Source organism: Procambarus clarkii, chromosome 14 (assembly GCF_040958095.1).
Source record: "Procambarus clarkii isolate CNS0578487 chromosome 14, FALCON_Pclarkii_2.0, whole genome shotgun sequence".
Taxonomy (NCBI): Eukaryota; Metazoa; Arthropoda; class Malacostraca; order Decapoda; family Cambaridae; genus Procambarus; species Procambarus clarkii.
The window spans coordinates 47,174,200-47,198,363 of NC_091163.1; the positions used below are offsets into that span (position 1 = coordinate 47,174,200).

Below are 24,164 nucleotides of genomic sequence, written 5' to 3' on the forward strand. Positions count from 1 at the left end.
CAAAACTAGGTGAATACAGTGTAGTGTACACTGAGTGCTGACCACAGTGTAGTGAACACTGAGTGCTGACCACAGTGTAGTGTACACTGGGTGCTGACCACAGTGTAGTGTACACTGAGTGCTGTCCACAGTGTAGTGTACACTGAGTGCTGACCACAGTGTAGTGTACACTGAGTGCTGACCACAGTGTAGTGAACACTGAGTGCTGACCACAGTGTAGTGTACACTGGGTGCTGACCACAGTGTAGTGAACACTGAGTGCTGTCCACAGTGTAGTGTACACTGAGTGCTGACCACAGTGTAGTGTACACTGAGTGCTGACCACAGTGTAGTGAACACTGAGTGCTGACCACAGTGTAGTGTACACTGGGTGCTGACCACAGTGTAGTGTACACTGAGTGCTGACCACAGTGTAGAGTACACTGAGTGCTGATCACAGTGTAGTGAACACTGAGTGCTGACCACAGTGTAGTGTACACTGAGTGCTGACCACAGTGTAGTGAACACTGAGTGCTGACCACAGTGTAGTGAACACTGAGTGCTGACCACAGTGTAGTGTACACTGAGTGCTGACCACAGTGTAGTGTACACTGAGTGCTGACCACAGTGTAGTGTACACTGAGTGCTGACCACAGTGTAGTGTACACTGAGTGCTGACCACAGTGTAGTGTACACTGAGTGCTGACCACAGTGTAGTGTACACTGAGTGCTGACCACAGTGTAGTGTACACTGAGTGCTGACCACAGTGTAGTGTACACTGAGTGCTGACCACAGTGTAGTGAACACTGAGTGCTGACCACAGTGTAGTGTACACTGAGTGCTGACCACAGTGTAGTGAACACTGAGTGCTGACCACAGTGTAGTGAACACTGAGTGCTGACCACAGTGTAGTGTACACTGAGTGCTGACCACAGTGTAGTGAACACTGAGTGCTGACCACAGTGTAGTGAACACTGAGTGCTGACCACAGTGTAGTGAACACTGAGTGCTGACCACAGTGTAGTGAACACTGAGTGCTGACCACAGTGTAGTGAACACTGAGTGCTGACCACAGTGTAGTGAACACTGAGTGCTGACCACAGTGTAGTGAACACTGAGTGCTGACCACAGTGTAGTGTACACTGAGTGCTGACCACAGTGTAGAGAAACACCAAGATGGTGTTGACTTTATTAATAAAAATGTCTCATGCTTTAAAACAAAAAGTTTCCTATATATATAAAGTTTACTCTCATCTTGATGTGTCTCCATATCATCCTATATATATAAAGTTTACTCTCATCTTGATGTGTCTCCATATCATCCTATATATATAAAGTTTACTCTCATCTTGATGTGTCTCCATATCATCCTATATATATAAAGTTTACTCTCATCTTGATGTGTCTCCATATCATCCTATATATATAAAGTTTACTCTCATCTTGATGTGTCTCCATATCATCCTATATATATAAAGTTTACTCTCATCTTGATGTGTCTCCATATCATCCTATATATATAAAGTTTACTCTCATCTTGATGTGTCTCCATATCATCCTATATATATAAAGTTTACTCTCATATTGATGTGTCTCCATATCATCCTATATATATAAAGTTTACTCTCATCTTGATGTGTCTCCATATCATCCTATATATATAAAGTTTACTCTCATCTTGATGTGTCTCCATATCATCCTATATATATAAAGTTTACTCTCATATTGATGTGTCTCCATATCATCCTATATATATAAAGTTTACTCTCATCTTGATGTGTCTCCATATCATCCTATATATATAAAGTTTACTCTCATCTTGATGTGTCTCCATATCATCCTATATATATAAAGTTTACTCTCATCTTGATGTGTCTCCATATCATCCTATATATATAAAGTTTACTCTCATCTTGATGTGTCTCCATATCATCCTATATATATAAAGTTTACTCTCATCTTGATGTGTCTCCATATCAAAAGTGTTTATATAGAGGCAATACTACACTCAGTTGGGTGAGAACAATGTGACCTTCAGCAGCATACCTTCACTGAGGTGTGGACAGTGTTGACATCTGGGAAGAGTTCCTGGCACTTCTGGAGCCAATCTTCTACCTTCATGCTGCACTCATCAGCTGTGTCTATGGTTGTGTCAACCTCCTGTGCTGTGTTGACTGTGTCGAAGCTCCCCAACATGGCCTGCAGCTGAGTCTTCCCTTCCTCTCCTTGTGTTGTCATATCCACCACACTGGTATCCTCCAGTTCCAAGAGCTTCATTGCTGACTTGTTCTGCTCTACCAGAGCATAGAGTCTGTCCTGGAGCTGGAGGTGTTGAGTCTTCCAGTCCCCCACCTGCCCCCGGTACTCACCCAGCTGGGACAGTACCTCTTCACAGCTGGTAATGAGGCTGCTGATGCTGCTCTTCTGCTCCTCCACCATGGAACGTAACTTCTTACTGATGCCTCTGGTCGGAGCTTTATTGGGTTTTGTGGGTACCGTTGTCACTGGCACAACCTCCATACCTTTTAGTTTTCTGATAAGGGCCTCCATACCATAATTGATTGGGAACTGAGTAGCAGCTGTGGCAGTGTGCTGGGCACGGCAGCTGGGGCAGTTCAGCTGACCATTCTTGATAGCATTGTCAATACACTGGGAGCAGAATGTGTGGCCACAAGGCAGAGTGCGAGGCCGTAGCAGTGTGTCATCATAATTGTTAAAACACACTGAACATTCCTCTGGGTTGTTATCCTGTGGATAAAGAATATTTGGTTAAGTTACATGTATTTACAACGAAAAAAAAGTATTTTCTGTGTGAGTCCCTCCGGTTCTCTGGAGCTATCGGATTGATATGCGCATATTAGTCCGGGGTCATCAGTCAATTGGAGTTCAGCCTACCGAGGACCACAAGCCAGAACCTGGCCGCCTCAAAAAGGCAAAGGGAGCAATGGCCTATGGAAACCCCATGTATTTGGGGACATTCCATATCTGCCATCAACTGGGGTTAGCACCCAGAAAGGTAGACATAACAAAACAGACCCCACATGGTAAGAAAAATTGCAACCAGAGACCGAATAGAGAGGCAGATTCCACCCCCCCCCCCTCATCTAAAGAAACAAGCAAACATCATACACACCGCCACACCACTTGTCCACGCAGCCCTCCCCTCCCTGGGAGGGTGAAGGGGAAGCCCTGGACCTCCTGTGCCGGTTACTCACACCCCAATTCAGAGGCCGAGAATCAAAAACAAAATGGAAACCGCCGACCGGAGGGAGCGAGGGTGCCGGGGAGCCTCCGGGACTCACCCAGAAAATGGCGTTTCATTACATTCAACGCTGGTTTTCTGTGTAGAGTTCCTCTGGCTCCCTGGAGCTACCAAACGCTGAAGCCAGACCCGACCCAGTGAGTAAATCGGCACAGGGAAGGTCAGACTCCTGCACAACTGCTCGAGCAACCACCACATGACCCGGTAAACCCCCCCCCCCCCCCAAACAGCAGAAGGCAGGACTGCAGCAGCAGCAATGCCTCCGGAGGGAGACACAAGGAAGTGTTCCGAGAGTCCCTCACGAGGCCCAGCTGGGTCCGAACCTTTGGATAGAACATGATGAGACTTCCTCCAGCTCACCAGGAACCAGAATCCGATGAACTGGGAAAGAATCATCCCCCTGGTAAGCAGACAAGCAGACCAGCTGGGAGCCCACACCAACCAGTTGTCGAGATAGGCCTACACCTGAACCACTTGCAGATGCAGAAGGGCCACCACGAACCGGAAAGACAAGTGAATATGCGAGGCACCAGATTCAACCCAAAAGGAAGGCAACGAAAGCGGTAAGCCTGCCCCTCCACCACAAAACCTAACCAGTCCCTGAACTCCAGATGAATAGGGAGGTGCCAATATACATCCCGGAGATCCAGAATCACCAACCAACAACCCGGCTCTAACAGAAGCCAAACCAGGGACAGAGTAGTTATCTGAAAGGAGGGGCAAGGAATCCAGAGGTTCAGCAGGACAAGTCCAGAATGAACCACATATCCGCACAGTCCCATTTCGGTACTGCAAACAGGCGGGAAACCCACCTGAGAGACAAGGTCTTTTCGACCACTCCCAAGCTCACCCACTCCAAGACGACCTGACAGAGTGAATGGGAAGTCAGCCACGAATCCCCCGGTAGGAAGAGGAGCCGCCCAATGCCACTGCAGGCCGGATGACAACCCAAAAAACCCACAAATCATGGGATCAGGCATGAGCAAACAGCACGAGTTCCTGCCCCCCCCCCCCCCACCAGCATCCTGGTAATGGGGCAATATCTTGAGGTTATCTTGAGATGATTTCGGGGCTTTAGTGTCCCCGGCTCCCGTGGGGGCAACCCACGAAAGGGCCAACACCCCGTACGAGAAGGTGGCGCCGGTTCAGAAACTTACAACAAGGCCTACCTCGACCTGCAGAGACTCGAACCCTGGCACGATCCAGCCGGGAGCACGAGAACGCCGACCCCAGATCACCAACAAAGCAGAAAGAGGATGGCAGCAGCAGAAGCTGCCAGGAACTGAGGAACAACCTAGACTGCAAACAAAACAAGACAAAAGAGTGGAGAAAACCCCAGAGCTAGGGCCCAGGCCAAAGCAAGACAGCCGTCTGCAAGCCAGGAAGACTCAGGGACCGCCCCTCAATAGAGGTCGGGGCCAGATTAGAGGCCAAGACTGGGCCACACCGGAGGAAACCACCAAGGGCCACCCAAACCTGTACAAGAGAAATTTGAGAGGAAAATCTCCGGGAGACGAAACCGAAGAACCCAAAGGAAACTGGAAATGAACCTGAACCCAAAATGGAGCCCGAAGCACCACAACTTTTGGGGGAAAACGTACCCTGGAAAAGAAACAACAGGCGGCCATAAAACATACTATTACTCATATACAAATAATCAAACACACATTTACATATACACACGGCTCCAGGAGAAGTAAAGTGATACCTCGGCTCACAAATGACCCTCTTTACAAATTTTCAGGTTACGAGCCCAATTTCTTCGTAAAATCCAAATTGCGTTACGAACTTTGCCTAGGGTAAAGTAGTTTGTTGATACACGTATGGCCGACCTAGCGTGTGGTGGCACAGCGACCGCGCCTCAGTTTAACAGTGCCTCCCGCCTAGTGACAATCGCGCCTGAATTCTTTGTAAAGAATTTCAGTGTTTTGGGATTTTTGGGTATTTGAACATAAAGGTAATTATTATATATCTTGCCATGGTCCCAAGAAAGTCAGTGGTAAGGTTCAATCTAAGAAAATAGTTATGAGTAGAGGCACTAGAGGATGTCCCTTCCTCATTAACCCTTAAACTGCCCAATACTGCATATGAACTTTTGAGTAACTGACGCAAAAGTGTGCATCACTGCATATGTAGTTTTGGAGTACTATGCAAGATTTAAACGGCCCGCGGATACACAGGGTTCACATCACCTTCCTCAGGGCTCTTGTAAACAGACACCATTTTAAATAAAAATCGTGGGCAACATTACCAGGAGTGAGGGGCCTCAGTACTGAGCGAACCACCAAGGCTGGTGCACGCAACATGAGCTCACAGCACTGCTGTTCAGCTTGTGACCACAGCATCGCCTAAAAATGTCAAAATATATATGTGTACATGCTATTATTTAGCGATGATAGTATTACAGAAGACCCCTGACTGTGATATAAATGACCAGGATTCTGATAATAGCAGGATTGTTGTGATAATTTGCTCTGTGCTGTGGGAGGAGCAATGTTGAGGGTGGGAGGGCTGTAGCGTCGTCTGCCGAATGTGTGGCCACCTGTTGCTGTCTGCACTTACTATACCAGCTTAGTGGTTTGCTATGGTGAACAAAATGTGTAGATACTTATATATATAACGTCTGTATATAGAGAATAAAAGCAAAGACAGTATGGTGGGAGGAGGAGGATGGCGAGGGAAGGAGTGGTGGTGAGTGGTTGGCTGGTGTGGTGGCCACTCTTTGTTGCTTTTTGACTCAGCATACCAACTTAGTAGTTCGTTATGGTGAACACAAATGTAGATACTTATATATACTGTGTATATATATAGTGTAATAACAGCAAGAGGAGTGTTGGGAGAAGCCATTTTGGTGAAGGTGGTGGCATCATCTGCATGACATGTCATGCTGTGTAAAGGTGGCCACTATACTCTTTGGGCACTATACCAGCTTAGTTGAACAGTTATGGTGAACAAAACATGTAGATACTTATATATAACGTCTGTATATAGTGAATACAAACAAAAACAATATGGTGGGAGGAGGATGTTGGCGAGGGAGTGAGTGGTGGTGAGTGGCTGGCTGGTGTGTGCCGGTCACTCCTTGTTACTTTTTGACTCACAATACCAACTTAGTGGTTCGTTATGATGAAAAAAACATGCAGATACTTATATATAACCTGTGTATATAGTGTAATAACAGCAAAACTATTTGTTAATTGTTTTATGAACATAATAATTGAATCACTAATATGCACAACATAATTTTGAGTACAGCAATGATTCACACATTTTATTATATAAATATATCACATTACACACTATTGAATAATATTACTGCAAAAAAAATTAGAACAAATCAATCAGACATTGAAATAATTAGGTAATAATATCTTTGTGGCAACTCATGCCTGACACCTGGGGCGGAGCAGACCTTCTTTGGCGCCTGCTCTGTCAACGTCTCTTTTTTGCCAGACTTCCCCCACCATATTACAGCCAAAATATGCCAGTTAGGATTTATTTTTTTATTTTTCCTGTGATCAGGGAACACAAATGAACACTTATAAGGCAAAATATTTTTTTTTTTTTTTTTTTTTTTTTTTTTTTTTTTTTCACCTGTGGGTGTTGAAGGCCTAATAGTCCCGAGCAGCTTAGGGGTTAAGAAAATGTGTGAAGTATGGGAAGAACTGCAAAGTTTTGTTGAAAAAACTCACCCCAGATAAAGCTGTAGCAGGCCATTGCATTGACCTTTTAAATGGTTATATGATATCTCACTACAGACAAGTGTTAAAATATAGGGAAAAACAAGTGTGTTTAGACAGATTCTCAGTAAGACAAGCAAGCAGTGAGCCACAACCTGGTCCTAGTAGTGCTCCTGCAAAACGTAGGAGAGGGATTACCCCATAGAAGTCATCACCGCCTGATGTTATAATGGAAGGGGACTCCCCTTCCAACCACTAACACCTCTCCTCCTCTCTCCCCTCCTCACCGTCTTCCATACACCAACAAGAGTCATCAATAAATTTAAGCAATAACCTGTACATACTTTAGTACTAAAGATTAGGGTGAATTAGGTATAAAATTTACTTTGAAGTTAATATTTATGGGAGTGTGGAATGGATTACAGTATCCACTCAAATTAACAGCCTATATGGGGCTGAGCCCAAGTCGTTATTTACGGAGCTCCGTTATTTCCGACGTTAAGTCGGGTCGGGTAATTTTTCAAGTAACATTCAGGTAGGATATATTTTATACTGTATAACTAAAATTAAATAAAGTTCATTGTGTAATTGCATTCCAATTTAGTGCACGGCCGACGATTAAGCCAGTTGCTGGCTGCTGCATGGATGATGAGTGAACACGCTCTGATCAAGTCCAGATGGGTGGGAAAAAATTGATTCATTCCTTTGTATTGAAAAAATATTTCATGTATCAATCAGTGAGTTAATATTGTCTTAATAAAATTTTAGAGATGTGTTTTGATTTACCCTGAACAGTGCAGGTAATGTATTTTTAATGGTACGACACAGGCTGTGGCGGCCATGCCATAACAATGGCGATCGGGCCTTGTCACTGAGAGCTAGCCAAGACGAAATATTTTGAGCTCACCTTTTCTCTGCTGACGATAGAATATACATTTGCAGAGACTAATATGTAGCTTTTGTTGAAAAAAAACAATTAATATCTTGTAATACTATAATAAAATTGGTAAATTGACTTACTTTTAATGAAGCTGAAGATTACGAAGCTGTGAAGATTACGTCATCCTCTGCAGCGCTTGTTTTATATTGTTTATATTGTATACAGGGTACATACTGTATGTACAGTACACTTATTTTCAGGCACTCACTTCACACAACAGCTAGCCTTACTACTAATTCACATGAGTTCTAATTCTACTTCACTATTGACAATTATGTTGAATGTTAAACTCTGCTGCTGCTCGTGCATGAGAATATCCTTTATCAAGTTTCTTAATTAACTCCAGCTTCTGTGCAACCGTCAGGCGCTTCCTTTGGGTAACTTTTGGCATTTTGTAAATTAAAAAGATCACAATTACAGTACAGTAATATCCTTCACAATTGAAGCTAGCCGCGCGAGTTCACGGTAAACAATGGGAACACATGGCCCGGCGGAGTACATACTAGGTCCGTGGGAAAAAAAATACCTAGTGCCTATACATACTATAAAAGGTATTTAATAAGAAAACAAAGACTTTTGCTTAATAAAAACTGTTTCAAAATATTTTATTAATAATAATTTACAATTTTCTTCATTAAAGTGAATCATTTTAAAAGAAAATTAAGATGTAATATATGACTCTGGACGATCCAGGTCGGTGGCGGCCTGGTCGCCATGTGAGGGGACGCTGATGCCACAACAAACCCAATACCGACTGTCGGTAATATCGACCGCAGACCGGTATAGCAGGCTCTAGATACTGGGCTCCCAAACCGGTCGTTAATACCGGCAGATCGGTATAAAAGAGGCCGTTAAATTGAGTGGATACTGTAATTCAATTTACATTATTTCTTATGGGAAAATTCGCTTCGGTTTAAAAATTTTGGGGTTATGAACCATCTTTGGGAACGGATTAAATACGTAAGCTCAGGTACCACAGTACCTCCAGATGGAGGCAAAAACTCCTCCAAAACTTGAGCCACACACAGTCACATGTAATTACCTAAGTGTAATTACCTAAGTGTAGTTACAGGATGAGAGCTACGCTCGTGGTGTCCCGTCTTCCCAGCACTCTTTGTCATATAACGCTTTGAAACTACTGACGGTCTTGGCCTCCACCACCTTCTCACTTAACTTGTTCCAACCGTCTACCACTCTATTTGCGAAGGTGAATTTTCTTATATTTCTTCGGCATCTGTGTTTAGCTAGTTTAAATCTATGACCTCTTGTTCTTGAAATTCCAGGTCTCAGGAAGTCTTCCCTGTCGATTTTATCAATTCCTGTAACTATTTTGTATGTAGTGATCATATCACCTCTTTTTCTTCTGTCTTCTAGTTTTGGCATATTTAATGCTTCTAACCTCTCCTCGTAGCTCTTGCCCTTCAGTTCTGGGAGCCACTTAGTAGCATGTCTTTGCACCTTTTCCAGTTTGTTGATGTGCTTCTTAAGATATGGGCACCACACAACAGCTGCATATTCTAGCTTTGGCCTAACAAAAGTCATGAACAATTTCTTTAGTATATCGCCATCCATGTATTTAAATGCAATTCTGAAGTTAGAAAGCATAGCATAGGCTCCTTGCACAATATTCTTTATGTGGTCCTCAGGTGATAGTTTTCTATCTAGAACCACTCCTAGATCTCTTTCTTTATCAGAATTCTTTAAAGATTTCTCACATAATATATAGGTTGTGTGGGGTCTATGTTCTCCTATACCACATTCCATAACATGACATTTATTAACATTAAATTCCATTTGCCAAGTGGTGCTCCATATACTTATTTTGTCCAGGTCTTCTTGAAGGGCATGACAGTCATCTAAATTTCTTATCCTTCCTATTATCTTAGCATCATCAGCAAACATGTTCATATAATTCTGTATACCAACTGGTAGATCATTTATGTACACAATAAACATCACTGGTGCAAGAACTGAACCCTGTGGTACTCCACTTGTGACATTTCTCCATTCTGATACATTGCCTCTGATTACTGCACAGCGCTGCCTTGCTGGCCAGCCGGGAAAGCGCACAGAAATCAAAAACAATTTTGTGGCCTAAACACCCCTAATCTGGTTAAAATTACTGTAGTACAGAAAACTAACAAGTAAACAGAACTCCCCAATTGAAAAACGAGCATGACGTCACACTTTCCGCGCTGCTTGTCTGTGCAGCTTTCCCCTCCCTGAGAGGGGGAAGGGGGAGCCCCTCGACCCATCGCACCAGCTATCCACTTGTCAGTTCAAGAGTGGATGTCAAAACACCCGAAAAAAATAGCCAACTGGGGAAAGGGAGGGCTACCAAGAAGCTTCCAGGTCTCACCCAGAAAATGGCGAGGAGTTCTGGGGGGAGCCCCCTTCGGCCCCCAAGAGCTATCTACCCAAAGCCAAGGACAAAAGAGAGACAAACCTGGGAGGCAGAAACCATGTGCCTAAAACCCGAAAGCAAGACAACAGTTAACACCGACAGGACCCCGCAGACAACCCGGGAGACCAAAACCCCTGAACAGGGGACAAGGGAACCCCGGGCAACTTAAAGCATGTCCAGGGGCCACAGAGGCCACGACATGCAGGCAATTGCTGAGAGCCATAACCAGATACAAGAAGATGCACCCCCGGCCAAAAATACCAAGCAACAACAACCCCATGGACCTCCTCCAGAAAAACAGCCAACCCAACCTCACCAGAAAAAGAAGAACGGCTGCAACAAACAAACCTAACACCAGAACCCAAAGAAGTAGAAACCTCTGAGAAACAATCGGGAACTGAAGGGGCCACAACCAACCGAGGGCAAGAGATAAGAGAGCATCATGTCCAAAGACCAGGACAGCTCAGGCGGCGCAAGAGCAGGCCGGAGGTGAAACAATGCCCTAGACAACTTGTGGAATGGTGCAGAAGGAACATCAAAACTGAAAGCAAGCCGTAGCAGCTCCGCCAGCACCACATGATACGAGATGACAAAATGCGGCATACGAAAACAGTCCTGAAACAGCCACTAGAGAAAGGACAAGACCACCTCAACAAAAAGCGAAGTATACCTACGAAGAGACAAAAAAAGAAAAAGGAAGGATCGCCAGGAAGCCCCATACAGCCACCATGACGAAGCACGCAGGTGGGACACCATCAACGAAGCCATCTGATCTCCACCGAGCTTCCCCCGTCCCAACGAAAATGAACAGATGGTTATAGACTTGAGTCAAAAGTAAAGTACCAGACGCAAAGACTCGAGAAGACCAAACCAGCCCCATAACAATCCCTGGGCAAGCAACGACACTGAGCAAGCAGTGCCTGAAACCAAGGTTGTCAGGGAACCAGATGGAATGTCCATCAGGGCACCAGGCACCAAACCCAGCGAGCCGGGAAAGAACCAACCCAGGCGAGCAGACACGCCCCGTCCTTGAGGATCCCCACCCCCTGGGACCCTTGAAGGACCAACAAGACCGACAACGGATGACAACGAGAAGAAACCGCTTGCAGAAACAGCCCAACAGCAGACCCCGCAAACAGCAAGGATAAAATGGTGATGAAAACCGAAGAGCCAGAGGCCCAGGCAGAGGCCAACGAGGAAGCGAGCACCATGAGGCAACACGCGAGACGTGAAGCGAAAACAGTGACACCGCATCCTGCAGGAATGGTGCAACCAGCTCCAGCAGGGCAGAACGACGCACATGACGCTGAGTAATGTATGAGGAAAACTACTTAGGATATGTACTGCACTAAAATAAAAATTCCCGTATGGAAAACTAAGGCAAAGAAAAGTTCGTAGCCAGGGCTGTAATTCCAAGCTCCCACCCATCCCAATGAAAATTAACTGCAGGGGGCAGGAGTGGTTGAATGGAAATCGACATCCATCTGCAGACATTGCCTACCCGGCAGTCGGTAGTGTGATACAAGAAGAGGAAAGAACTCTGCGCTATAACTAAACACTGGTCAGTTCAAAATCAGGGAACTGAACATGTACATAGTCCAGCCTAGCATTATAATTACTATAGCCAATATGCACATACTAATATACACAAGAATGTGTAGCATAAAGGTAGGAAATACATAAATATGCAATGAAATGACCGTAAATATGGTCAACACACCGGTAGCTAGGGACAAAAGAGTATAATCAATATGATGAACTAACACAACTTAATTAGCAATTGCTAATGTAATGTACAAGATCAACTATATATACAGAGATTCCAATATATATATAAGGATGTAGCCAGGCATTGAATGACAGTCAATGAATGAGTGCCCAGAGTCAAAAAAAGATTCAGTCGCTGAAAAGTAAATCAAAAGTTACTAAAATTTTGGGCTATGCCCACAGTGTAATGAACAACAATATATATGGACATATTAATTAAGGCAACGTTAACACTATCGGTAACTTTGGACAGGACTTGCGTCCATTACAAAAAATATTTGTATAAAATTCATTTTTTATCCAATCGACCTCGGGATAGTATCAAAATAAGCGCCTTTAGATTGCGCACAATTTGATACCAAAATGAAAGATATAACATGAAACTTGATGTCCAAACACTTGAAAGATTATAAATAGGCTTTTGGTTAAAATATTAAAATATTTGTTAAAATTCTATTTATTGTGCTATTATGTTGGGACTAGTTTTAAAATGCGCGCCTTTACGCCGCGAACAATTTGATACCAAAATGAAAGATGTAACACAAAAATTTATGTCAGAACACTGGAAAGATATAAATAATTTTGTAATGATGAGCTTCCAGAATTAAAATATTTGTTAAAATTCCATTTATTGCTCTATTATTATGGGACTAGTTTTAAAATACTCGCCTTTTTATTGCGAACAATTTGATACCAAAATGAAAGACGTAACACGAAATTTGATGTTATCAAATTGAACGTGTATACACATTAGGTTGCAGTGTACAAAATGGTGCTCGTTCACGGGTAACTTTAGGCTTTTCTGCGGGGAAGCACTCCAGGCTTTTGTACATTATATTCATACACATCTGTAGGGAATTTAATTGCGAACACAATGATACCAAAACGAGGGATGTAGTTCGAGAATTAAGGTGAGAAAAATGGAACGAGTATGCACATGTTACTGATTTTGTGCGCTCACGGGTAACTTTTGCCGACTTTAGGCTTTGCTGTTGGGAGTCATGCCAGGCTTTTGGACATTATATTTATACACACCTGTAGGGAATTTAATTGCAAACACAATGATACCAAAACGAGCGATGTAGCACAAGAATTAAGGTGAGAAAGCTGAAACGAGTATACACATTTAGGTGTCACCGCGCGCTTATCCGCACGCTCGGTGCATGACCCCAAAGTTGACTGCGCGCCTGCCCGGTGAGTGATAGTGTTAAGATGCACGCAAAGTGCCCAATCAACATAACACAAACAATACCCAACACTTATCCAAAAATCGACAGCCAGTGCCTGGCTGACAGTGTGGCCAGACCGTATAATCTCGCATGTAGAGTGTAGGCACTATAGTGGCACGACACAGCTCAGCCATGTAATATTCTGGGAGCATGGCTAGTGGATTATGTCCTACGTTGCGTATGCATTAGGATAAGAGTAGGCGTAGAGTAGAGGCGAAGAGGGCATCACACCGAGCCACCCTTCTCCTGCATTCAGAGAAAAAACTTGGAAGTTTCCCTGTATAGAAAATCCAGAACTCCCCCAGTATTAAGGGGGCTATGACTGGAGAGAGAGAGTAGCTAGTGCGGTGTATTACCCGTGAGAACGGTCGCAGAATACCAACACTTGTGGCACATATGGGCCCATTGGTATACTTGACCAAGAGTCAGAATGGATGAGGTCCAATCTGGCTCCACCCTTCTTTCGGAGAGGGTAGCCGACAATGTTTATTTAACAATTATTTTTATTGCCGAGACAGATTACAGAGATGAGATGTGATTAGAAAATAATTAGATATAGTACTGTATTGAAAGATGATACGTAGTATGGAAGTGAACCAACGAGTCCAAGAAAGGACTGGAGGTAATCCTCACAAGAAACTGACAGACGTACCAATAACATGTGAATTATCGAAGTTCTTCTCAAACCTTCGAGACCCCTAGATAATCAAGCACTAAATCACAGAGGCACATATGGGCCCATTGGTATACTTGACCAAGAGTCATGCAGGATCCCGATACGATTCTTACATGAATGTGACATGACGCAGAAGAATACATGTCCCAGATAAGAATGTTGTTAAAATTATCCAAAGGAAGAACGGAACTGAAGGACCCGAAGGGACATGGAACTGAACTGGGGAAGGACCATCACCAAAACCAACTCGTATGTAGAGAGGGAAGGGAAGGAAAACCCCCACTCCCTGTAAAAGTAAGCCCCACTCAAAGGGTAAGAAAACCCCAGGTGGAGTCCAATGGGGCTCAGGTCCCCAAGCCAGCCCTCCCCCCCAAACCCCGGGAACCTCTATACCAGGTCCCGGGGCAAAATTGTCCTCCAAAGCTCCGGCCTCAAAATCAGAAGACAGGGCAACCGGAAAACACTAAGGAGGGGGGGGGGGGGGGCACTGGTCAGACTGATATGTAACAACTGGAGGAATTGAATCAAATGCCTCCGTCGCCACCCCAGAAGGGGCAACCCCCGAAACTTCCCGAGTCTCAGAATCCTCTAAACTTCCCCCCAACCTTCCAGACCACGAAGCCCACAGACACTCCGGTGCCAGAAGCAAGGAGGGGGGGGGGGACCAGAATGAACCACAGCAGGGCAAGAACGAGGGGGTGCGGACTGAACCAAGGTCGAAATGACCAACACCCCCCAGTCCGGGTCTCTACAAGCAAAGCAGGGTAGCCTCAGGGCATCCGGGGTAGCAATCAACCTAGCATGTTGCAGCAACCTAAACCTAGCACCTGACGCCTGACAGCTGGGTGGACAGCGCTTCAGATTCGTAGTCTTGAGGTTTCGGGTTCAATCCCCAGTAGAGGCGGAGACAAATGGGCAAAATGTTTCTTTCACCCTGATGCCTCTGTTACCTAGCAGTAAATAGGTAACCTGGGAGTTAGACAGCTACTATAGGCTGCTTCCTGGGGGTGGAGGCCTGGTCGAGGACCGGGCCACGGGGACATTAAGTCCCAAAATCCTCTCGAGATAACCTCAAGATAGCATGTAACGCCTGAGCCGCCTGCACCCGGATAGTGTCATCAGTACATTGGGTAAAGTGAATCACAAACAAGCAAAAATGCTCGCAAGACTCCAGGTTGAAGGTGTCACCAACCCAACAGGCAGCATAACGGAGGAAGAAACAATGAGTGTCGCCCTGAGACAAGGGAACAGATTAACCCTCAAACTCGCACAAGGAGAGAGGGAGACCCAAGGGTCACATCCATTGAACCCCTTGTGCCTCCGTGGGATTTCCCAGGGGCTCTTAGACTGTTATCGTGAAGGGTAAGCCCAGGCAGGGTACTGCTAACCAGCGCCCACGTCTATCAAACAAACTTGTAAAACTGAACCACCCCCAAGACGTGTCCACTCACGGGGGCCAAGCAAGGGGGTACCACTGAACATAGGAGGTTAACACTTTCGCGCTTTAGATTAGAGATAACTCGTAGCCGTTTTCTCTTACGATTCCGCATAACAGCCGAGTTTTCTCGTCCATCGAAAAAATATTTCTATAAATTCCATTTTTTAACCGAAATGGATGGGGATACTTTTGTTTTGTAGGGAATTTATTTGCGAATGTTTTGGTACCAGAATGAATATTATATCACATAAACTTCTATGAGTAAAAAAAAAAATACACAAAGTATGTTTGGGGGTGTGGCGAGCGTGTGGCAGTGGGTTCCCTTTAGCCGTTGATATATCCAACACGTGGGAAATATTTGTATGTGTTATGTATATGTCTGTGTAGGGAATTTTACTGTGATCACTGTCATACAAATTATAAAATGTTTCAACAAGTATAAACATGACAAACATCAAACGAACGAAAACAATGCGTTCGTTTCTGCCGCGAACGCATACTGAGCGACGTGGTTCTATATTTGGCGCTTCTCTTACACATGCTTTGTACAAATGTTATACAGTTCATCTTATAGAAAATTTTATTGCGAACACATTGGTATAAAAAAGAAATACGTACATAGAAAAGTAGGGTCAGGAAACGTATAAACTTTCCAAGCATGATTTCCCCCCTGTGTTTTCGCCAGTGCGCTCGCGGCTAACTACTCTCCACTTCACACACTCTTGCGGGTGGGCAATTACCTATATTAAACATTCATATGCATATGTCCGTGTAGAGAATTTTATTGCGATTCCAATGATACCAAAATTAGCGATGTAGGACAACTGTTGGTTTCGCAACCATTAAGAGAGTGGAAACATTTTGTTGCTGTCACCAACCCAACAGGCAGCATAACGGAGGAAGAAACAATGAGTGTCGCCCTGAGACAAGGGAACAGATTAACCCTCAAACTCGCACAAGGAGAGAGGGAGACCCAAGGGTCACATCCATTGAACCCCTTGTGCCTCCGTGGGATTTCCCAGGGGCTCTTAGACTGTTATCGTGAAGGGTAAGCCCAGGCAGGGTACTGCTAACCAGCGCCCACGTCTATCAAACAAACTTGTAAAACTGAACCACCCCCAAGACGTGTCCACTCACGGGGGCCAAGCAAGGGGGTACCACTGAACATAGGAGGATAACACTTTCGCGCTTTAGATTAGAGATAACTCGTAGCCGTTTTCTCTTACGATTCCGCATAACAGCCGAGTTTTCTCGTCCATCGAAAAAATATTTCTATAAATTCCATTTTTTAACCGAAATGGATGGGGATACTTTTGTTTTGTAGGGAATTTATTTGCGAATGTTTTGGTACCAGAATGAATATTATATCACATAAACTTCTATGAGTAAAAAAAAAAATACACAAAGTATGTTTGGGGGTGTGGCGAGCGTGTGGCAGTGGGTTCCCTTTAGCCGTTGATATATCCAACACGTGGGAAATATTTGTATGTGTTATGTATATGTCTGTGTAGGGAATTTTACTGTGATCACTGTCATACAAATTATAAAATGTTTCAACAAGTATAAACATGACAAACATCAAACGAACGAAAACAATGCGTTCGTTTCTGCCGCGAACGCATACTGAGCGACGTGGTTCTATATTTGGCGCTTCTCTTACACATGCTTTGTACAAATGTTATACAGTTCATCTTATAGAAAATTTTATTGCGAACACATTGGTATAAAAAAGAAATACGTACATAGAAAAGTAGGGTCAGGAAACGTATAAACTTTCCAAGCATGATTTCCCCCCTGTGTTTTCGCCAGTGCGCTCGCGGCTAACTACTCTCCACTTCACACACTCTTGCGGGTGGGCAATTACCTATATTAAACATTCATATGCATATGTCCGTGTAGAGAATTTTATTGCGATTCCAATGATACCAAAATTAGCGATGTAGGACAACTGTTGGTTTCGCAACCATTAAGAGAGTGGAAACATTTTGTTGCTGTTTGGCGCTCTCGGCGAGTGATCTGCATAGTTTTTTATTTGGTGTTGATACTCCTTATGCTTGGGCGGCATTTTATAGGTATGCTCTTATAGACAATTTCATTGCGAACACAGTGATACCAAATTTAAATACGTGCACCTTCAATTATTGTCAGGACAGTCAAAAGAGTGTACACTTTTCGGTCTTACCGCGTAGGCGCGCGAAGTGCCGAAAGCATCTGGAGTATTGTTTTTTTTTGAGTGCCGAGAGCGCGAAAGTGTTAAGACACTAAGATAACTGGGGGTAGGGGAACAAAAGCAGACACCCCTCCACCAGGCACAAAGAAAAATGAAAAGAAAACCTCTTCAAGAGGACAATGTACCCAGAAGAAAAAAAGCTGGCCACTGTAATAGGTGAAAATTGCGCCCCTACCAGTGCAAAAACTACCACTTACCCCCAAGGTAAACAAGGGAGGAAACTCCCCAACACACTCGGGGCGGTCAATCACCGAGCAGCAAAAGACCAACAGAGGTAGACCCCCAAGGTGACTTGTGGAAGATAACCCCAAGCCCCAAGGGCAGTACTTACAGGACACTCAGGGAAGGGAACCCTAAGCACATGTAGCTTGAGTACCTGTGAATATTACTCCCAGCTCGCACGCCACCATAAGAGCAGTACTGGACGCAAGGCACAGCACAACACATGAGAGAATCTGGAGCTGGAGCCACACGACCGAGCCACAATCACACCAGCCGAGAACTGACAGGTGGATAGCCGGCGCGATGGGTCTGGGGCTCCCCCTTCCCCCTCCTTCTGGGAGGGGGGGGGGGGAGCTGCGTAGAAAAGTGGCGCAGCAAGTGTGACGTCATGCTTGTTTTTCAATTGGGGAGTTCTGTTTACTTGTTAGTTTTCTGTAGTTGTTTTAACCAGATTAGGGGTTTGTGTTGGGGTGCCTACCTTTCTGGGTGCCCGGCCCGCTTGATGGCAGACATAGAATGCTCCACACAATAAATAAAGTATGTAAAATAAAATAATAAAATAAATAAAGTAAACTTGGGAATAAAGTACGCAATGCGTTATAATCTGGAAGAAAATAAGGAGGTTGAAGCAGTTGAAAAACCTGACTTCAGGAGAGGACATTATGGCGACCTTAGAATTTTTTTTAGTGAGTATAATTGGACAGACTTGTTGCTAGGCAAGGAAGTAAATGAGATGTATGTCAAGTTTTGTGAAATATATGATAAAAGCAGAATTTTTTTTATACCAAAACAGAGATGCAGAACTAGGGAACAGGACTGGTTCAACAGAAATTGCAAGAGGGCCAGAGACCAAAAAACATAAAAATGGAATCAATATAGGAAGAGGCCAAACCCCCAAATATACCAGCAATACAAAGATGCAAGAAACAACTACACAGCAGTGAGGAGAGAGGCAGAAAGAAATTTTGAAAAAGGGATTGTAGACAAATGTAAAACATAACCAAGTCTATTCTATAAATTCATAAACAACAAATTGCAGGTAAAGGATAATCTTCGGAGGTTGAAAATGGGGAAAAAAATCACGGAAAATTTAAAGGAGATGTGTGAAACATTAAACGAAAAATTCCAAAGTGTGTTTGTACAAAATGAAATCTTCAGGGAACCAGACACAATATGAATTCCAGAGAACAACATAGAGCACATAGAGGTGTCTAGAGACGAAGTGGAAAAAATGCTCTAGGAGCTAAGTAAGAACAAAGCAGTTGGTCCAGATGGAGTTTCACCATGGGTTCTGAGAGAATGTGCACCTGAGCTCAGCATTCCACTTCAACTGATTTTTCAGGTATCCCTGTTTACAGGAGTTGTAGCTGATGTGTGGAAAAAGGCTAACATAGTTCCAATCTACAAAAGTGGCAACAGGGAAGGCCCCCTTAACGCTTAAGCTGCTAAGGGGTCCTGAGGAGATTTACACCCCCTGTGTGCAAGAAAAAGAAATTCAAAAAAATTATTGTTTTCTAAAAATGTTAATTTGTGTTCCCTGAGCATGGGGAAAAAAATCGTAGGTCACATATTTTGGCCGCAATAGGTCGAGGAAGTCTGGTAAAATGTTGGGGTTAAGAGAGCGGTCGTCAGAGACCGTCAGCGTCACCCGAGCTGACAGGTGGGAGTTGCCACAAACATGTTATTACCTAATTATTTCAATGTGATTGATTTTTTTAGTTTTTTTGCAGTAATATTATTCAATAGTGTGTAGTGTGATAAATTTATATAATAAATGGGGTGAATCATTGCTATACTCGAAAGTATGGTGTGCATATTAGTGATTCAATTATTATGTTCATAAAACAATAAACAAATAGTTTTACTGTTATTACACTCTATACATAGGTTATATATAAGTATCTGCATGTTTTATTCACCATAACGAATAAGTTGGTATTATGAGTCAAAAAGCAACGAAGAGTGACCGCCACATCACGATCGACTTAGTTGTGTTAGTTTAGGTTAAGATGGGTTACGTTAGGTAGGGTTGGTAGGTTCTGTCCTATATCTACGTAAGATTTAACTCAAATTTTTTTTTGGCAAATGGAATTTAATGTTAATAAATGTCATGTTATGGAATGTGGAATAGGAGAACATAGACCCCACACAACCTATATATTATGTGAGAAATCTTTAAAGAATTCTGATAAAGAAAGAGATCTAGGAGTGGTTCTAGATAGAAAACTATCACCTGAGGACCACATAAAGAATATTGTGCAAGGAGCCTATGCTATGCTTTCTAACTTCAGAATTGCATTTAAATACATGGATGGCGATATACTAAAGAAATTGTTCATGACTTTTGTTAGGCCAAAGCTAGAATATGCAGCTGTTGTGTGGTGCCCATATCTTAAGAAGCACATCAACAAACTGGAAAAGGTGCAAAGACATGCTACTAAGTGGCTCCCAGAACTGAAGGGCAAGAGCTACGAGGAGAGGTTAGAAGCATTAAATATGCCAAAACTAGAAGACAGAAGAAAAAGAGGTGATATGATCACTACATACAAAATAGTTACAGGAATTGATAAAATCGACAGGGAAGACTTCCTGAGACCTGGAATTTCAAGAACAAGAGGTCATAGATTTAAACTAGCTAAACACAGATGCCGAAGAAATATAAGAAAATTCACCTTCGCAAATAGAGTGGTAGACGGTTGGAACAAGTTAAGTGAGAAGGTGGTGGAGGCCAAGACCGTCAGTAGTTTCAAAGCGTTATATGACAAAGAGTGCTGGGAAGACGGGACACCACGAGCGTAGCTCTCATCCTGTAACTACACTTAGGTAATTACACTTAGGTAATTACACACCAGCCAGCCACACCCTCAACAACGCCTCACTCGTCCACTTACTTCTCCCACCGTCCTGTTATTTATTTAATTTACTATATACAGACGTTATATATAAGGATCTACATGTTTTGTTCAACACAACTGGCAACTAAGCTGATATAGTTAGTTCAGGCACTAAGAGACGTCGCTACACAAAGTCGGCTGGCGGCTACCTCCCTCACTCATTCAAGGTCAGGTGCACTAAAATTTCTTCCCCCAACAGTACTGTTTGCAGTGTTGTTACACTATATATGCACATTATATATAAGTATATACATTTGTGTTCCCCATAGAGAACCACTAAGCTGGTATGGTGAATGCAGACAATAACAGGTGACCACACATTCAAAAGGTGACACCCCTAGGGTCAACACTTGCAGCAGAGGAGCTCCAGCATATTTCAACAATCCTAAGTATTGTAGTACAGGTTAATGGTAGTGAGTGATGTCCCAGAGAACATAAAGGTACAGTATAGTGCTTTTGAAAAATAGGTGAGATAACAGGAATGTGCCAAGGGAAGTGAAAAATTGGATGAGAAAAAGTTGCCCTAGTGTTTCCAGTGCAGAGAAGAACATTCAAGATGGCCGCCGGCAAGAGGAAAAACAAAACAGAGCTTGATTTTGCGGGATTCAATGACGAAAGCATTGATATTAGCAGTCTACATAACAAGTTGGTAAAATTAGATACTATAGTGAACTCTCATGTAGAAATAATTAGTAAATTGAAAGAAAATAATGACCATTTGAATAACAAAGTTTTATGTCTTGAGGGTTTAGTGAAAGACTTGCGCAAGGATAAGAATCTATTGGAAACAAATTGCAAAGCATGGAAGAAGAAAATAAACTCTTAAAAATAGCTTTGGAAGAAGTTAAAGTAAATTTAAATATAAATGACTACAATAGGCTAGGTAAGGAAATTCAACAGGAGAAACAGCTTTTGTCAGCACAGATGGAGGAAGTTACACAGGGAATAGAACAGTGCAAGAAAGATATGCAACTCACTTATGCACAAGTGGCCAAGGAGAAGGAATAAATTGAAGCAGCAGTAAAGGAAGCCAAACACTGCAGCAACCAAGATAAAACAAACATTAGGCTAGAAGTGAGGAAAGAATTGGCATCTAACTTGAAGTTGGTGCAAAACACAGTTGATCGGAGCAAATCCCTGATAATTTTTGGCTGCAAAGAAAAGGAGATAACATCTAGGTCAGAAAGAGCTGTAGAAGAAGCTAAAGTAGTAGATAAAATTGTTGGCCTCGTAGAAGGTCTTACAACCATAGAGAATGTGTGCGACTACAGGAGAATAGGCAGATACGTAAAAGGGAAAGATCAACCTTTGAGGATCACCCTAAATGGTGCCAAACAGATGGAAGAAGTACTAAGGAATGCTAGAAAATTACAAAGTGATGAGGATGGGAAAGGGTGGTCGTTAAGACGAGATCTTTCAAAAGAAGATAGAGAAGCTGAAACTGAACCTCGCCGAGGCAAAACGTTTAAATGAGAGCAGGAATGAAGAAGAAATCAATTCTTTTTTCTACAAAGTGATAGGGGTGGGCAGACCAGTAAAGTGGTACATAAAGGCAAACCAACAAAATCAATAGAGAGAGGGGAAGTGAAGAATAAGGAGAGGGGGAACACGTTCCTGAAGATTGCATACACCAACATAGATGGAGTAAGATCGAAGATACTGGAGTTAAGTGATGTAATACAGCTGCAGACACCAGACATTGTTGCACTCACGGAGACAAAACTTGAAGATGTTATTTTAAATGAGGTCATATTCCCAAGGGGCTACTCAATTTGGAGACGGGACAGAAAAATTAGGAAAGGCGGTAGCGTTGCTGTGCTGGTGAAAGAACACCTAAAGGTGAAGGAAATAATGACTGCCAATCCACAAGAAGTTGACATATTAGCACTAGAGATCTGCCATGAGGATGATAAACCAATGATCATAAAAGCATAAGTATCCACTCAATTTAACGACCTCTTTTATACCGATCTGCCGGTATTAACGACTGGTTTGGGAGATCGGTATCTGGAGCCTCGTATACCGGTCTGGTGGTCGATATTACCGACGGTCGGTATTGAGTTTGTTTTGGCATCGACAGCCTCTCACATGGCGACCAGGCGATCATCCAGAGTGGTATATTAAATCTTATCTTTTTTAAAATGATTCAGTTTTATGAAGAAAATTCTAAATTATTATTAATAAAATATTTTAAAACAATTGTTATTAAGAAAATTCTTTGTTTTCTTATTAGATACCTTTTATAGTATAGGCAATAGGTATTTTTTTTCCCACGGACCTAGAATGTACTGCACCTGGCCATGTGGCCGCATTGTTTACTGTCAACTCGTGCAGCTGAGAGCAATGTCTCAGAATATTAGCCAGAGAAAATCAGATTCAGACAAAAATAGATAAATTCATGATTTCAACGGTTCGTGAAAGCACCCACTGGGAAGTCATCAAGTCGTGCAGCCTCCGCCGGCAACGAATGTTCTGCAAGATATGATGCACCCTCCTTTGCTGAATTCCCGTCAACAAGTCGTGCAGCCTCCGCTGGCAACGAATGCTCTGCAAGCTCTGCTGCACCTGCCGATGCTGAATTCCCATCGATAAGTCGTGCAGCCTCCGCCGGCAACGAATGCTCTGCAAGCTGTGCTGCACCCGCCGATGCTGAATTCCCATCGTTAAGTCGTGCAGCCTCCGCCGGTAACGAATGTTCTGCAAGATATGATGCACCCTCCTTTGCTGAATTCCCGTCAACAAGTCGTGCAGCCTCCGCCGGCAACGAATGCTCTGCAAGCTATGCTGCACCCCCCGATGCTGAATTCCCATCGACAAGTCATGGAGCATCCGCCAGCAACGAATGCTCTGCAAGCCATATTGCACCCGCTGATGCTGAATTCCCATCAAAAGTCGTGCAGCCTCCACTAACGATATAAAATATGATTGAAAGGCATATAATTTAGTGTAAAAAGTGTTGATAGAGTACAGTATTGTAAGTGCTAATGATTATTTAAGCCTCGACAAAAGATACTGTACAGTGTAAATATACAGTAGAAATAATTTTCAATAGTGAATTAGAATTAGAACTCATGTGAATTAGTAGTAAGGCTACCTGTTGTGTGAAGTGAATGCCTGAAAATAAGTGTACATACTGTATGTATCCTGTATATAGTACTGAACAATATAAAACAAGCGCTGCAGAGGATGACGTAATCTTCACAGCTTCATTAAAAGTAAGTCAATTTACCAATTTTATTATAGTATTTCAACATTTTTTTTTTCCACAAAAGCTACATATTAATCTCTGTAAATGTATATTCTATCATTAGCAGAGTAAAGGTGAGCTCAAAATATTTCGTCTTGGCTAGCTCTCAGTGACAAGACTCGATCGCCATTGTTATGGCATGGCCGCCACAGCCTGTGTCATAACATTAAAAATACATTACCTGCACTGTTCAGG

The 24,164-nt window shown here is 43.2% G+C and overlaps 1 protein-coding gene across 2 annotated transcripts in view; it reads right to left on the minus strand.

The window, feature by feature from the left end:
- Nucleotides 1–24,164, minus strand: part of LOC138364632 (tripartite motif-containing protein 59-like) — a 99,074-nt gene that overhangs the window by 38,415 nt on the left and 36,495 nt on the right. Inside the window, exon 3 of one of the 2 annotated variants that reach the window (XM_069324590.1) lies at nt 2,027–2,728. The exons of the other annotated variant lie outside the window; for it this stretch is intronic. Coding sequence (XP_069180691.1) covers nt 2,027–2,728 — 702 coding nt within the window. The remainder of the gene's footprint in view (nt 1–2,026; nt 2,729–24,164) is intronic. 2 annotated transcript variants of the gene reach the window in all.